The 17,475-nt window shown below is 33.5% G+C and overlaps 1 protein-coding gene across 1 annotated transcript in view; it reads right to left on the bottom strand.

Moving 5' to 3' along the window:
* The window catches only part of RTTN (rotatin), a 79,411-nt gene that overhangs the window by 21,112 nt on the left and 40,824 nt on the right, over positions 1 to 17,475 (bottom strand). Inside the window, exons 32-39 of the mRNA XM_071456530.1 lie at positions 16,104 to 16,175; positions 12,501 to 12,693; positions 9,807 to 9,889; positions 3,723 to 3,831; positions 2,786 to 2,984; positions 1,702 to 1,792; positions 561 to 714; positions 269 to 406 (exon numbers count right to left, since the gene is read on the bottom strand). Of these exons, the coding sequence (XP_071312631.1) occupies positions 269 to 406; positions 561 to 714; positions 1,702 to 1,792; positions 2,786 to 2,984; positions 3,723 to 3,831; positions 9,807 to 9,889; positions 12,501 to 12,693; positions 16,104 to 16,175 (1,039 nt within the window). The remainder of the gene's footprint in view (positions 1 to 268; positions 407 to 560; positions 715 to 1,701; positions 1,793 to 2,785; positions 2,985 to 3,722; positions 3,832 to 9,806; positions 9,890 to 12,500; positions 12,694 to 16,103; positions 16,176 to 17,475) is intronic.

Raw genomic sequence — 17,475 nt, 5'->3', positions numbered from 1 at the left:
TGCATGATATCTAAAAAGAAAGAAGGGGGAAAAAAATGAAGTGCTAATGGATCATTTAACAAATGCCACATTTGGTTAAGGTTTACAACTAAAATCATTCATCCATGCATGTGAAGAAAACAAAGCAAGTCAGTCAAGCTCTGGACACATTGGTTTTCATTGTGGGTATCTCATTAGTAATTACTTAATAGCATCTAAAGAGCAATGACTCTCTTTTCTATTTGTTTATTAGTTGCTAGGAAAAAAACCATGCAGGAATAGTCATTACCAATTATTGCTGTACAGTGATTTGCAAGGGCTGCTGTCACAGATGGAAAAGATATCTGGCCATTTTTCCACAGTAATGTAGCTAGAAGGCTGAAAGAGTCTACCCACGTCTCATGAAGCACAGACGTTAACTCGGGATCTGCAAAGATAACACAGGAAAAAATCAAACCACTTAAAAATGTGCACAGACCTGGAAAGCTGAGCCTGACCATACCTGTCCATTTACCTCAAGGTGGTACCTAAATGAAGACTTGCCTCTGTCTGGTTAAAAAGGAAACAAAGTACTTCATTACCTAAGCCAGCTTTGGGACGTATGGTGAGAATCCTGAAGGTATTCCCTAAGAGAGGTTTCAGCAGTTCATCCTGGCTTACAAGATCAGAGTCCACCAACAAACAAGATTTTAGAAGCCTGGACACAGATGACAAGTACTGAAGTAGTAACAAGACCTGTTAAATATTTGTAGAGAGATATGAAATAAAGCCATATATTTACACCTTCCACATTATTTTAAGTTTACTCACATTAATTTAACTGATTAATAATGCTTTAATAAACACCATTTAAATAATAGGACATGAATTTAAAATGTTTCTCTTAATTTTTACTGTAGAAGATGAAACAGAATCCCTAGACTGGAAACACATATGTGCAATCAATTTTCTAGAAGCAAAACAAAAGATCCTTGTGAGAAGGTCATGACTCTTGCTACATTTGCAGCAGCATACTCATTGGAAGGTCACAAAGGAAAACACAAAAATGGTCATTGATACTGAAGAATACATGTGTCTTCCTAAAAAAAGAAGCTGACATATTTATTTATTTATTTATTCTCATAAGTTTTCTGTAGAAACACATTTCTTTAATTAGAAGAGTAATTTACTTCTAAGTAAATCTGAATGCAGAGCAGCAGAAGCTACAAAATGGCTGTGTCACGAAACAGCATATTCTATAGATTGTATATACAAAGTTAAGTTTGATAAAAAGGTAGTTCTATCAGCAGTAACCCTATATGGGGTTTGCATACATCAAAATTAGCTGAGAACTATGTAAGTGTCTGCGGGATCAGAGACAAAGCAAAGCAGCCAGGTTTGTTACAGACAATATCCAATGTGTCAGTAACTCTATCTGGCTCATACTTCAGTAACATACAAAAAATTCTATTACATAATTTCTTCAATGGCTAAATTTAACTTATACTTTTAAAAGACAATTCATTTTCGGTTTGGTCATTCCAATTACAGTCCTAACACAGAAATTAATTCTTCTGTGTTGAATAAAATATTTTATTTTCATTTAAGCTTTGTCAAAAGCACAAAGATTCACATGAATGTAGCCTATTACAGTGTGTCTGGACTATGCTAATGAAGATAAATTATGCTAACATAAATGAATTCAACTTCAAAAAATTAGGAAGTAACAAATGCTTCTCTGACCTGAGCTTTTACATGTTCCATATGACATTGATGACCCAATGGAGCTTTCAGTTCCAAGATGTATCTTTCAACCAGATTAGCACCAACAAGACTAAAACAAAATATATTGGTTAGAAATATGGTTAAGTAATTAAACAGTCTATTAACTTAACATTCCATAGAAGAGAATAATATAAACAAACCAAGTAGAAATAAAGTAAGATGCCCTTACTGCTAAACCCCACTATTTTAAAGAAGTCTAGTGCAATGGCAACTATAGCAGCAGAACGTTGTTTCAAAATAGCTAGACTAATACAAATTCCAATAGCTGCTACTGCACTGGCAAAAATCAATTTTTTCTATTTGATTTCTTATTTTCTTTCCTCTAGAAGAATAAACAGCTCTGCAATAATATAAGCTGTATTCATACCAGGGTTGTTGGGGTTTTATGTTTGTCTGTGTTTCGTTTTTTCTATTAATTGCACTATGAAGAGCAACTTCAAATGCTCTTGAAAATTTTTACCAAAAACTGAACTAATTTTTCATGCTACACTTCAGGACTTCCAAACATTTTTTATAGACAAAAGAATTTGCTACAATGAAAATGGAAACATGGCATACAATCTGAAGACTTCTTTGAAGTGGTTCCTCCTTTTAAAAGGAAGTAAAATACTAGGATCCATCATCCAAATTTGGCAAGTTCTATTTACTCTCTTTCAGTGTGAAAATCCTTGGCTCATCTTCAAAATATTTGATACAATTCAAGGAAGAAAAACAAAATGAGCTGAAATGATATGCAATTCCAAATACCTGACAAAACCCTAAACCATCATGAGAGGAACACAGTAGTCCTATATAAGACATACACCACAAATGGAATCACCAATATGACTACCTATTCTATGAAAAAAAAAAAGAAATAATTCTGATTAATTTCTTCAACTGATTGTATCTTTTTAATAAAATAAATTGAACATTTCAGGAGCAAGAAGTGACCAATATGTTTAACAGTTTTAGTAAGAAACATGGGTAGATCTCATTCGAAGACTTTTTAAGCATCTATTGCTACACCTTGTTTGTAGTTCAACAGTTATTGATTTCATACCTGCTGAGAGTTGTTAGCAAATGTGTTTGTTGAAGGGCAATTCCAGTATCTTTTGGCATGACAAACAGCAGATTGTGCAGAAGGCTGCAAACAGCTGACAAAAGGGCAGGTGTGACTACAGTGCATTGTTTAGACAGAGCAGCAGACATGGCAGAATCATGTTGACTTGGAGATTCTGTTATGGTTGTATCACTTTGACCTAGAGTGTATTGAAAAAAAAAAACCCCGAAAACAACCAAAATGTTAAATTACAGCAGTTACATCAACTGAGTTTACTTGTATTTTTCATAAAATATCCAAGTCCTCCCTGTATTTAAATTGTATATTCAAGAATGATTGGCAAAAAAAACCCAAAACAAAACAAAAAAAACCCACGAAATCAGATACAGGAAATGGTTCCCAAATAAAATGTTCCCTCTACCAGGCATTAAATAAAGATAACTAGCAAATTTGGAAAGACACTAGCAAATTTGGAAAGACACAAATTACCAGTCCCTTCTTTAAAAGAAAAATATTTTTATTTGTACACAGCTCTCTCTACATACATGATTATAAACATATTTTTAATATTACATTAATTTTTATGCTTCTACATATAAAGAGAATTATATACAGATCTTTGTGCATGTATGTTCATACACACTCCTATGTATGTATAAGACAGCTCTATCATGACTGATGTGTTGAAAGCATGACTAGATGCCAGGAAGAGAACCGAAGTCTTGAGCTGCATTTCAAGCAGTACCATTTTCACTTGCTTCTGTGAAATCTCATATTAAAGGAAGTGTTTAATATTTGTCTTCTAAAACAACCACTAGAAGCATCAACTGCTCCAGCAACATGCAAGCTGTACAATGCACAGCATGGACAAACACTGAATTATGGGCAGGTTAATACACTGTATTTACATCAGGTACAAGACTCAAGCCTGACTTACCTTGTGCTGTAAGCCGATCAACCACAGCTTCCGGAATAAAACTGGCTGAGCTTGGAGCTGTTGCCTGAAGCTCAGTAACACTCCCCAGTGATGGTGATGCAGACAGAATCTAGAAAGCCATAAAAAGGAACCAGTTGACTCCAGCTTTTACAGACTAGTCTTTTATTTATATTCTGCTTAGGAAGGGGGAACAACACATCATAACCAACAAAACCAAATACAATGTAAACATTACCGTTCAAAATCAATTTGATTATATTTTGTCCACTATGTGTGTATATATATATGATAAAAACCCCAATAACTGAAACTATTAAAAGATGGGCAATATGAACAGTCTGAAACATTTCACTCAAAAACTGATCAATGCCCATGTTACTGGAAATTCCTTCTCTTCATCCTTCTTTTTCATCCATATAATTGACTCAACCTACATTTGGATAAAGATAGCAAGACATTACTGAAGCATTTAAACTCAAATTTTTCATGGACTATTTGCTCTACTGAGAACATCAGCGCTTGTCCCTTTGTACCAGAACACACTCAGATAAAAATATCACAACTGCATTTGTCATCAGTCAAAGTTGATGTCCCTGAGTCTTCTGAACTCTGGGTACTTCTCTTAACCTTAATCCTGTGATCCTTAAATGTATTCATTTCATAGTGCAGCTACGAGATGTTTAAATGACAGTAGATAACTTTACTGACAGAATATTACACTCCCCCTACCCATTTTGCATTATTTACAATATGAATTTTGTGTGTTTTCAAAAGCTCCTAACGTTCTTGCTACTGTGTTTAAAACCACAAGCCTGAGATCAGAAGACCCAGAATCCACCTAGATGATGTGGTTTTGTGACACAACAAAACCTGTAACTTGTTTCAGAGCACAGGACAAGTATCTATCATGTCAAGTCACTCTTTCACTTCTGGTTTTTATTTTCTAGATGGAATAGTCATATCAGACAATTTTCTTCAAGAGTGTAACTCTATAAAGAAGAGAATACAGAATGTAGGAGAATCCAACGAAATCCCAACAGAGTTACAACTTGAAGAAGGGTGTTATTAGAATTTTCCTCACAGTGAGCTTTCTAAGGAAGACTGAAATATCTAAAAGGTTTCCAACACTTGGAATATATTTTTACGCCAGGAAATGTTAAAAGTGACTTAACAGACAAAAAGGGTGCAGGGACGGAAATCACAGATCACTCTGTTCCTAGCTATTGTATCCTTGCAACCTCCATGTTGCAACTTCCTTTTCTCCTGCATTTTCCTCTGGTCTCACTATTGTACATCCTACAACCATGAGTCTTTCTTCTTAAGTCTGCTCAGTCATTCCTCAAGAAAAGTCAGAGGATTATTGTAACACATAAAAAAAGCTACAGTAAGATCTGGGGGTGCATCCAAAACACAGGGAGCACATAGAGCTCACAGAGTGTCCAAAATATAGAGCACATAGATAGAGCATATAGAGCACATAGAATGTCCAAAACACATAGAGCTTGGATCACATAAACACTAGGACAATGCTTGCCTAAATTATTTTCTTATTAGCAAAATGCAGCACCAAACTGTACTGAGTGATTGAAATTCAAATCCAATTTTGATTGCACAACTAAAAAGCATATTTGCCAATTTAAAAAAAGTTACTTGAAGTTCTATGCTTGGTAATTTAAATAATTACTGAAATCCATTATTTATATTAAGCTAATCTATCATGACACATGGCAAATTCTGCATTTTTTCAGCACTACACATCAATTCCAAGCATTCTAATAGGTGAGAAAAACCATAACACTTTTCCTTAAATAATACAAACCCAAAATGCAATTTCTATCAGTCCATATGGTTTTTCTGAAACAAGTAACTATATTAACTATATTGAGAGTCATCTTACAAATACGATTATGAATTATACAACCTTTCACATATTAGTAAAAAGCATCAGCTACCTCATACAACTTTTCATACAACTGTTCTTTCTCTAAGACTCTCCAAATACTTTGGGCAAGAAAACAAATAGTTCTCAGTTACGTAAAAAAAAAAATTATTAAAAAAAAATCAGCAAAAGCTTTAGCTGGTTAGAAAAATATCATCTTCCTGCACCAAAGGAACATTTATTGTTAATTGCATCACAGTGGGAAAGAGGTTAAACCCCAACATTTTCTGCTGTCATAACAGAAAACATACAGTAACACAATGAAGTTGTTTCCATACTATTCTGCCTTCCAGGGAAAAAAAAAATATTGCCACTTCTATAAGTCACCTTTGATAAGGATGAACTGGAAGTCTGGCACACAGTATTTAGTAAAGGATATTTACTACTGCTACCATATTGTTCCTGGGAGCAATGAAGCATTGTGTTGCTTAACAGAGAAACTTTGGAAGGGGGTGTAATAGGGGAAAAGGTTCTGTGTGTGTGGAGAGGGAGCTGACAAGTGCAGATTAGAACTAATTCAAAAGAATACAAAAATTGTCAGAGTGGAAACACAGGAGAAATGTGAGGGTTTTGCCATTTATCTGCTAGATAGGAATAAAAGGTCTTTTCTTAACCTCTAGTACAAAAATCCCTCTGGCATTGCTTTAATAGGCTTGCAGTGATTAATTCTATTCAGTTCCCTTTTCAAAGGTTTAAATCACTTAACTGTATAGCACTCTGGTAACCACAGTTCCAGAAAATAAAGCACACATTTTTATAGAAAATAGCAAGAAGATTTCACAGGAAAGAATGGCCATGACTTAAAGCTGTCTGGGAGATGTCTGTAGATCTTTAGCCCACATCATTTTTAGCTCAAGTTTTTAAATAACTGCTCATTTTGCTAAGATTTCCTGGACACAGAACAGCCCTAGCATATTTATGCAGTGTAAAGCAAGTCGGTATCTCTGTGCACATTGGTGATCTCTTATCATATCTATGAAACGTAAACCAAACATGTTGGTTAAAACAAGAGTAAGGATTTGTCTTCTCTAATGATAACCTGAGTTAACATTTAAACTATTCATTCCATAAAAGACCAAGATTATTAACAATCTCAGAGTGATAGCCTTTTTGCAGTATCCACATTCCAGTTCACAGAAAAATAAAGATAAATTTGACAAAAAATCTGTAATCCACTGGGATATTAAAGACACAAAATACAGTGCACACGAGTTAACACCATACAGACAATCCAGTTCTGTCTTTTTCTGTTACACTGAACCATTGATTTCATCCCTACATGACTATTCTTTACTCTATAAAATGAACAAAATTTTACTTATGGTCTCTGCAAAATTTCTATCAATTTTTTTTCTGCAAATTTGGGAAAAATAATTGGGGATGGAGGAAAGAAGATAAAGCCGAAAAGTAATTTAGTTGCAACTTTCAGTTACGGTCATATGGCTCTCTGTGAAATCAGCTCATGATAGCAGACAGCTCAAATAAAGTACTGGTTACAGAAGAAGAGAAAACTAATAAAATGTTAGGAATAGGAAACAATATGGACATATCTAGATCAATTTTTTTCTGTTATTAAAATATGAGAGAAGAGTTTTGAATAGAAACAATTCTACTTGGTTTGATTGCTTGTTCTCAAGTATTTGCGTGTGTTTTCATCAAATCTGTGCCACACACCTAAAACACATTTGTCTCTTCAGTGAGGCCTGCAGATTCCTTTCCATCTGTGATGGGGAAAGCATGCCATCTGGTGGGCTTGGAATAAGTTTCTTCCCAGCACCATCAACATATAGCAATAAACTTCTACAAACTTTTTTTTGTATTGCCTTCATAAATATATTTCTTTATTCATACATCGAACCAGAAATTGGGCCAAACTGTGACCCAAAAGTTTGAAGTTATGTAGGACTAAATTACAAAAGCTTGAGATTTCAGGATAAGTTTTCAGAAGTATTTCCTAATTTCACTAGATACACACTTAGCTAACTGCCCTCTGAAATAGAGTTTACAATCAGCCTCCATCAAAGTTATGCTCATCCACGTTTTTTCTCCTAATTAATAGTGGCATTGGGACATCAGACCTCTACATCTTGCTATACTGAAAATGTCCAAGCTGCAAGTCAGTACTGGCATTTTTTAAAGGTAAGAAACTTAGTAAATAAAAAAACTAAATGAAGTTTACAGCTGCTAAAAATGCCCATGAAGGACTGAAGGATAAAGGGAAATTAAACTAACTTCCAGCAATGACAATCAAAGTCTTAGTGTGACTAAGAATCTTCATACATGTCAGGGAAAGAAGGAAAACAAAACAAAACACAAACTTCTATAAAACTCACATGGTTAGCTGTAAGACCCTAAACTTAGCAAGTATGAAGTCTACAATATGTGGAAGACTAATATAAATTAGTGTAGCTTAGTACTACACTGTACCTTCCACTGTTAATTAGTTATGTGTCTGGTGAATGGAATAGTAGAGCTAAAGTCTTTGTGTTAAACTATGTTGCCACTTTACATATAAAAAATATGATACATTAATTTGATCTAGTAGATTCCAAATTATTTTATCTTTTTTTTAACTACTGAAGCTGAAGAAATTTAACGTTATGAACTTTTCCAATTCTTCATAAAAACTCAAGCACAATAAGAACTGCTGCAGTTTAATTTTGTCTTCAAGTAATGTGAACAAAACAAGATGAAATTGGGTCAACTTTCATTCCTCTAAGTAAGTGCCACTCAATTTATTCAGTAAAAAGTGATCTAGGAACAACTGCTTTTAAAAAATCTGAGATTCTTATGTAAATAGTTTTTAAGGAGCAATCATGATTGCATGTACTTCCTGATTTACATGCACTTTCATTTCTTTTAGTTTTGATCTTCAAATTTGAATATTTGTTTATAAAATAACCCTAAGGGGCTGGGGGGTTGTTCTTCATTATAGAAAATAAAATTAATTAATAAAATTTCTGAAAATGAGAAATAAGTTTACAACTAAAGTGCACTTTTTCCTCAATTACTAAAAACATGCAAGATAGCATTATCAGTACTAGACAGCAATGAATTTATAACAGAGAATCACAAGAACATGGAAATTATACTTGTGTAATACTTTTGAGACAAAATTTCAATACTGGTTTTTCTGTTTTTATTTTTATCATGTTCCACAGAAAAATTGAGCATAGAAATTTTTGTCAAGAAAAAATATAGGATCTTGTGATTTATCAACTTTTGTCATATCTACACATGCATCTGTTTAAGAGAAAATAAACTTCTAAACAATGATATTCTGGATTCAGTAATAGATTAGATGGTCATTCATAAATGAAAAATTTTTGAATATGAAACTAAGAAATAAATTTCAGTCTAACATGTCAGTTTTCTTGGATGTATACTGCAGTCTTTGAAAAATACATTATTTTTATCAGGTAACTAATGAATGTTATAAAAGTTTCCTTCACAGCCTGAACTAATATTGCAAATCTACTCTGGATCTGAAAGAATGTCTTTCAATTTCTCCTCTGCATTTGCCATCTTGAAAGACAGCACATGTGTACAGCTTTACATCGCCATAGTCAGAAATGAATTTTTCAAGCAGCCACCTGCTTTCTGTTTTCCATGTCTGCAAGCATTTGTGCCACTTTTAAATTCTACAAAAGCATTTTCAGAATCCAGAGTTCATTGTGGCACAGAATAGCTAATGTATTTATGTGGCTTTGATTGATCCAGTTCTGTAGCTGTGTTGTGTAAACACAGGTTCACTCTGAATAGACAATTTGGATAAAAGCAACAGAAGTGACAACCAGAAATGGAGACAACTGCATTTTGTCAATAAAGCCAATTACAGAGTAATCTCTAGAGAATATGTCTTGTTGTGGGAAGCTATAGAATTCAATACTGCCTTATGCATTTAGCTAGTCAAGGCAAGCTACCTTATTTATTTTTGCTCAGGTTAAGAATCACAAAAGGGTTTTTTCAGCATATTAAAGCTATATTGGAGTAAATTTCAACTTAATTTCACAGCTAATTTCTGACTGATTTCAGGTTTTGAGTTTTGCTGGAATTTTTTTTAACAATTTTAAGAGTGCTAATTTTCTTGAAAGCGGTTCACAAACAACTTTATATTTCAAACGAATAATTACTCTGCGAGTTACCATAGTTTCAGATGTTGAGTGAGAATGTGAAGATTTTCTCTGACTAGGTGGAGCCTTCCAAAGATTGAGAGAATCATCAAAATCTGTAGGGCAAAAAAATAATAATCAAAATTACTGTAACAAGTTTTTTAAAGGACTGTTTCAGTGAAAAAAATCGCCAACCACAGCTATCCTTCTGAAGATCTCAGAACACAAGTTTTCACACATAGTATCTATGAAATCTTACACATCAAATTCCCTGAATAAACAGAAATAAAAAATTTTCAGTCCAAGCTAAAGTAGTCTAGAAAAAAACTACACTCAAACTGCAGTTGCATGGCCTTCAGTCATTTCAAATAGTTCAGATTTCATTTTAGTTAAAATGGAAGAGTACAAAATATTGAAGTACTCTACTAGGGTCTCAAGAACACATAATAAACTGATGTCCTTGTCTTCAAAAAACTTCAAATTCCCATTTTAAGAGAAATAGTTTCAAGAGGACCCATATTCATAAACACAACAAAGACAGAATTACTATGTAAATCTGTTTCAGAATAAAAAGTGCCAAAAATGTTATAGCACAAATCTGTCAGTAATACTTTTGAAGCTGTCATATATTTAGAAAAGAAAATAACAAAGAATAAAGTTAGACTACACAGAGTGCAAACCTGCAAAAGTAGATGTACTTCACGTATCCTCAATAATTACTAAACTGAACTATCTTATTTTTAACATTACATTGAAGATGACTTTTATACATTCCTAAAAAATATGAGAAAACTACATAGGGAAAAACCCAATAAGGTTTAGGTCCTGTTGTCCCCTTTCTAAGAAACAAAAATACTGTTTCTTATTCCTGAAATACTGTATTTTCTGGCTTTGCTTTGCAAAGACTGAATAAAATGTATCTCAACTGCTCACTGAAAAGTTGTACCATTCTACATTTTCAGTTACTATTAGATATGACATTACAGGAGCTAAGAGAACTACCAAAAGGCACATATTAGAGGACCATGGGAGCAGTAAAATGGGTTGGATTGAAAAATTACACTTATAGATAAAAAAAAGCAGACACTGAAGAAATTGAGGACTTTTATGGCTGGAATTTTGTGTACTGGTGAGGTATTTCTCTTGGTTAGTTAACTAAGAATGCTCCTTTTCCTTGGGTCTGTCATAAAGTCATAACTTAGCTGGGGAAGTAACATTCCTCTTCTGTTCATGCCTCTGAACAGCTTTATAAATGCAGAATCCAGCAGGATGCTCAGCCTGGAATGTGCAAAACAACTCAAACAATATTTTATTTTGCAATGCTGAAGGTGGTGAACCGAGAGGGGGTGTCATGCTGCTTTTGGTGTTGAATTATACTAAACCAGCCTGACTCATCAATCCCAAAAGTTAAACTCCTAATAGAGAGTTGAAGGATACTTTATCATGTCTGCCACTTCTTATCTGAAAATTCTAAGGCCCAGCTGGCCTGAGACATATGACTGACAGTCAATCACTTTAAACTCTGGAAAAGTCCAGTCCCACTTACAAACAGCAGGTTTTTCTAAAATACCCTTTGGAGTAGCAGTTTTACCTTCTATACTGTGGAGTAAATAATTCTGATTATGATCTTTTTGTCTAGTCATTTATCATAGTAAGTCATTAATTTTTACATAAATATATTTGGTTTGCTACCCTTAATCCCCCAACATGAAGTCAGACAAAGGTTCAAACACATCTCTACAATTCCTTAGATTTAAACCACTGAAAAAGTCTGGGTCTAGGTTCCTCTCTAAGAAGACATTTAAAGAGCAAAGGGGTCCTTCCTGCACCTTGTGACTCAGTGGCAGGGCTTCCCTAAACAACTTTGTCTGAAGCTCCCTCTCCACCCATGACACAGACTTAAAAAGAACTATTTAAATCAGCAGCCTTAAAAGATGGAAATATGGAAACTTAGGCCCACAAAAATAGGTAAGAAAAGAAAAAAAACGCTCATTAATTTTCTGCCCTGTGACAGCTTTTACTAATTGATCTCTGAAAAATCCCCTAGCTTTCTAAACTTACAATCATCAGATCTATTTGGACAAGGAAGTCTGTCTCCACAATGCATCATAGTGAGCCTTAGAAATATTGTTCAATAAATTATTAGTAAATATAAAAGTTAGAGCTGAGATATTCCAAGGGAATACAAGTTAAAAATACACAAATAATACTCCAATCTGAGTATTACATTTCATCAGTCTAGGAATTAAATTATATCTGAATGTCTTAGAATGTGGGTTATTAGAGTCCATTCCTACTCATGCAACTTTGAAGCTGAACACATGAAGAAACAGGAATCTAAGGAAAATTAATCTATTTATTTTTCCCAAATTTTCCTTGGAGGAAAGTTGACTGGATGTCATAAAGTGGAAATTGTTAAAAGTATTTTATCCCCAATATTTTGCAAGAAAATTTACTGCAGAACCAATTACGTCTTTTCCATTTTCAACTTTCTGAAGATGTAAATAACAGCTCAGAACTTCTTCCAAGCTATGTTAAATTAGAGACTTATCTACTTAAATCCTCACAGCAATCTTTTGACTTCACAACATACTTAAGTGCAGGGTTTATATACATTCTGTTCCCCTCTTATTTAAGAGGGGAACAGAATTATTGGAGGTAAGTTACTCAAAACAACTTTATTTAAGAAGGTTTCAAATACCAGAAGATTACATCAACATCACTTACCAGTTATACCACCTTTTTCTATGCTGAGCTTGTCTTCCTTGTAAGAATTCAAATCGAACATGTAACATCCCAGGTAACAGTGTTTCACCATCTGATTCACATGTTCATAGAACTGGCAGTGATACAAAAGGGCTTTAAGAGCAGGTATTCCTGTCTGAGAGAGGCCAGATTCTTCATCATGCACACAAGGACCCTGAAGACATTAAATTCACAGACATCATTACTTTAAAGAAATGTTTTACATAGAACGAACTGTCAAAAAAACCCACCCTAACTAAGGCTAATGCTGTGTATATGTGTTTACACTGGTTTACAGGCTGTAACTAATAAATTCCAAAAATGAAATTAAGATTTTAACATTGAGCTAAATCATTATATTTTACAAAAGCTGTCATGACTTAGCAAAATCAAACAGCTATTTATGTCCTGATAAGTGTGCTAACAGTTAAGTAACAACTCATGAAAAGCTGTAAATGAGTGGCTTCAAGACAGTAAATGTATCAGTAGACTTTACAATTTTAATGTCTCATTTATTTCTACTTACAGGTACTAAGCAATGAAAAAGTTTTCCTTAGGCAAAAACAACACTTAGATAAGACTAAATATCCTGAAAAAGTCCTCTAGTCCTCCTGCCCTAAAGTATACTGTCATTATACTACATCTAGCTATGTCAATCTTCTGTGAAAAAAGATTACTGTAGAAAACAAGACATAACCAAAAAAAATTCTCTTTGAAGTATGGTTTTCAATTATTTCTTTTTAAATACTGACATCAGGGAAAACTTGCTAGAGCAGTGGATTTATACCTTAAGATAATGGATTCTAGTCATATTTCAACTAAACAGTTTAAGTTGACTACCTTTGTTAAATATTTCTTCAGTGTTTTCCATGTTAACACAAAACCCAAAAAGTTTTATTAAGCTACACATAATCTGGTTTAGACTGACCATAAAAATCAGAAATGCAAAGAAGGCAGAAGAACTCAAAAATTCAAATCAATTACATTCAGGAAGGCAGTTTTAGAGGGCACCCTGCAGTAGTTCAAAAATACATTAGTTAAAATTATGGAAAGAAAAACTTGCAGTGCTAGTTAGAAACTTTCTTTGGCAGTCAGGAGAGAACAGAGCTGGATCAACTGAAAATAAGTAATTTGAAAACACTATTTATCCTCAAGGGACTCTTCCTCAAACCCTTCATTTACACTGGATACAAGCTTATTTCCCAGTAAAAAAACCTGAAACCCAAAACCAGATACAATAGAAGCAGTATTACTGTTTTGTATTACAAGATATCACCAAAATCTTAGATTCTTACTCTCATTCTCTTTGGTTTCTGTAATACAAAAACTATTTTCACTACTTGCCTTTTACACCAGCTAGTGGAGAATGAGATATGATGAACAGTTTGAGGCAGAATGTAGCATTTCAAGTAAACTATTTATGATGAATTATAAAACTCTATTCATTACACTGTCAGCAATAGACTTAGACTGTATTGACTATGACAAGTGCAAACTTAGGAAATACTGAGAAATTTAGTCCACATTTTACTGCCCAGGATTGTCTTTGCCAGTTTCAAAAGCCATGCCAGATCCTTTATTGTACAATGGGGGGGCCTTGAAAGAGTTACTCATCAGTTACATTGACAGAGTGCTCTGACTTCAGCAATCTTTATACAACAGTCTGCTGCTGCACTCTTAGAGTGCTTTACACAGGTTGACTTTACTCATGACTAAAGAGCGGCGTAGGAAATTTTTAAAGTGACATAGCAAAATGAAATATTATGAAGCAGATCAACTAGACAAAAGTAACACTAGAGACATTCTCATGAAGATACTGGCCTGCAAACTCTATTTATATTTCTTTTTCCAGTCCTATTTGCCTAAGGAATAAAATAGGAATGTTCTAATTTGGCTATAGCACTGTATTCCTACTATTCACCAAGATCCATTTAATAGCCCTCCTTTTCTTCCTGGCACTAAAGGAAACAGACAAATCATGTTATTCAGTACAAAGGAAAAAAGTTACTCTGAAATATAAAATTTTATCCTGGTGGTATGTTACAGTTTTAATTGTTGTTTTTATTTTGAACAGTTTTAATTTACCAGTAAGTATGAAGTGTTGTTTGATAACATCTTTCAGCATGAACACTTTTTAAGTGATGAGCAATTTCCATTAAATGCAGTTCTTAATAAGAATCACATTGACTCATAGCTTCTTTTAATTGCACTGGAATTCATCCAGAATTGTGCAACTGGATTCAATTTTTGTCACCTCACCATAGTAATTGAATTTTTTTATAAAAGGCTAAAAAGCAACTTTTAATAGAGTCTATATTGAAAAGCTACAATGGCTGCCCTCTTGATACCCCCTACTATTATGAATTTAGACAATTACTATTTATATTGATAAATTAGAAGTAGTAAGACTGAAACAAGGGCCAGATTTGTAAAATTGCTTCCACATCTTCTTTTATGATTACATGTAAAGAAAAGATGAGACATTCTGTACAATTCAACTCCAAGAAATAGCATAATCAATTTTGGGTGCAGCTGAATCATAGATAACTTATCCTAGTAAAACAGCTGGAATGCCTTTCAGCACTAACTTGATCTTTTGCAGAAAGGAACAGATTAAAAATAATATTGCTGTGTCTGCAAATTTCTTCAAAAACTAATATACACTGTTCCCATATAGGTAATCTCACACACTGAAAGGAGCAAGACAGACATTAAAAACAGATATGAAGGTCACAAAAAAATTTAAAAATTGCAAGCTAAGATCCAAATATCCTGATGTACAATGAACCAGACTTGCTGAGAGTAAAATAAGATGACTGACTCAAGAACAGAACTGTAAAAGTCTCCAGGGCATCTTATCAATTTAAAAAATATCTGATAAGAGAAGGTAAAGAGAGATAGACTCCTCTCACTGGTATCCAGTGACAGAAGAAAAGGCATTGAGCAAAAACTAAAATAAAGGAAATTCTATTTAAACCTAAGAAAAAAACCTCTCTATCTGAGGGTAGCCAAACATGAGAACAAGTTGCACAGAGAGACTGTGGAGTCTCCACTCTTGAAGAAACTCAAAATCCAACTGGAAACAGCCCTGAGCAACCTGGTCTAGAGTTCCCTTTGCTTTGAGAAAGTGGTTGTCTTCAAGAAGCATTTAAATTGACCTAAGTGACAAACTGCTTCATGTTTCTTTCAAAACATTTTATAAACATAACATTAACCGAATTTCCTCTTCCTCATGCACCTCAAATCATGTTTTACCTGCATTTCAAGTGTGAGTAAAAAAAATTATCAATTTCTATCCTAAAACATTAATGATATACCATATAGGTAAGCAAGTTTCCTAGCAACCCAAAGGTAATACAATCATGCAATGCAACATACATGTAATCTAAATTTGGTTGTTTTATTGAGCTTGCTGAAAGTTTGAGAGAAGTTTGTCTATTCATTTATTTCTCTTTCCAAAATGTAACCTTAGACATGTAATTTTTTAAGTTCATATTTTATAGGTATTCTGACACAACTTTTCATATCAAATGACATCTCTCTGCGACATCATGACTTTTGTTAACAAATTTAATACTCACTCACTTGCCAAATACAATCTTTCATGTCTTCTGTAGGGATTGGAATCACAAGCAGATTTTGTAGAATAAAAGCAGCCTGAAAGAAATTAAAGCATCAATATTGCCATCTAGCCATCACAGTTCAAAAAGCCACATCAGATTGAAGAGTACTGTCTACATATTATTCCACTGCTTCAGATATATGTTGAAATACACAGAATTCTCATGTTCATGCTGGGAAAAAATAGTTAGAAGGATATATCTTCAAAGCCCTCAAACTTCACTTACAAGAGATGTCATTAGAGCATGGCCCAAGAGCAGGCTGGTATAAAAAAGACAAGGATGGAAGCCACAAGGAAACAAATTTATTTATAAAATACTTTCATCACTGTTCCAGCACAGTCAATTGTACAGAACAAGCATTACAAGTACCAGGGGAAAAATTCCTGAACAGAAAAACCTAGATAATTGTTTATAATTAGTCACTCCATTGTCCTTATGTTTTGGGGATTTTAATTATTAAAAAATAATTGGGACAATGCAAACCCATTAGGACAGAGACATGTTTAAAATATTTTCCTTTCTACAAATACATAGCACGTTTGTTTTTCTAATTTATATTACACACACTTCACATGTCTGTGCATGGATTGAAATTCCTTGTTTTATATTTTGTCAATCTTTTGTCAATGATGTGAATCTTAAGAGAATATCATTAAGAGACAATAATTTGGAGTTAAATAAAATAATGAAGGATACATTATCAAAGGCATTTTGAGACATAATTTCAAATATTACTTTGGAAAATAAAATTAGTTAAGCAGTAGAGCTGGGAAAAACACAAGTCACCAAGTGTAAGAGCTTTTCTTTCTTATTGATTAGAACAGAAGGAAAACTTTACAACTAGAGCTGTAAAAAATCACAAATAAAATGTACAGATCTTAAATTCATCAATATACAATGCTATGTGTAGTTCTACCATAGTACAGACCTTCAGTTCTCACCAGTAAACCTTAGTGCCTAGACAAATTAGATATTTCATGTCTGCAATGAACACATATTTACTGCAGATCAGGTGATGAGTTTGTACCAAAGCATTCATAAATGTTACAAAGCAGCAATTAAAATCAGGCTGATTAGTTATGCTTTAGCAACTTATTTATCTTACTGAGTAAGCCTTAGAAGCTTTTATGTGTTCACTTGTATTGTTTATGTCATTTCTGTTTTGAAATAAGTAATCTGTATTTGCTCCTTCTTATGCAATTCCTAAATAAGCAGCTAAATCTTTATATTAATCAGGTAGTGTTTAACTTACAAAGCAGCAGATGTTGTGCAGTGTCAGATAATAGATATATACAATAAAAAATAAAAAATCTTTTTTCTCCACAATCAAAATC

The sequence above is a fragment of the Agelaius tricolor genome, unplaced genomic scaffold, assembly GCF_023055355.1.
Source record: "Agelaius tricolor isolate 1412-34295 unplaced genomic scaffold, bAgeTri1.0.p SCAF_2, whole genome shotgun sequence".
Taxonomy (NCBI): Eukaryota; Metazoa; Chordata; class Aves; order Passeriformes; family Icteridae; genus Agelaius; species Agelaius tricolor.
Note: the sequence above shows the minus strand (reverse complement) of the source record. Positions and strands in the feature narration are given on the sequence as shown.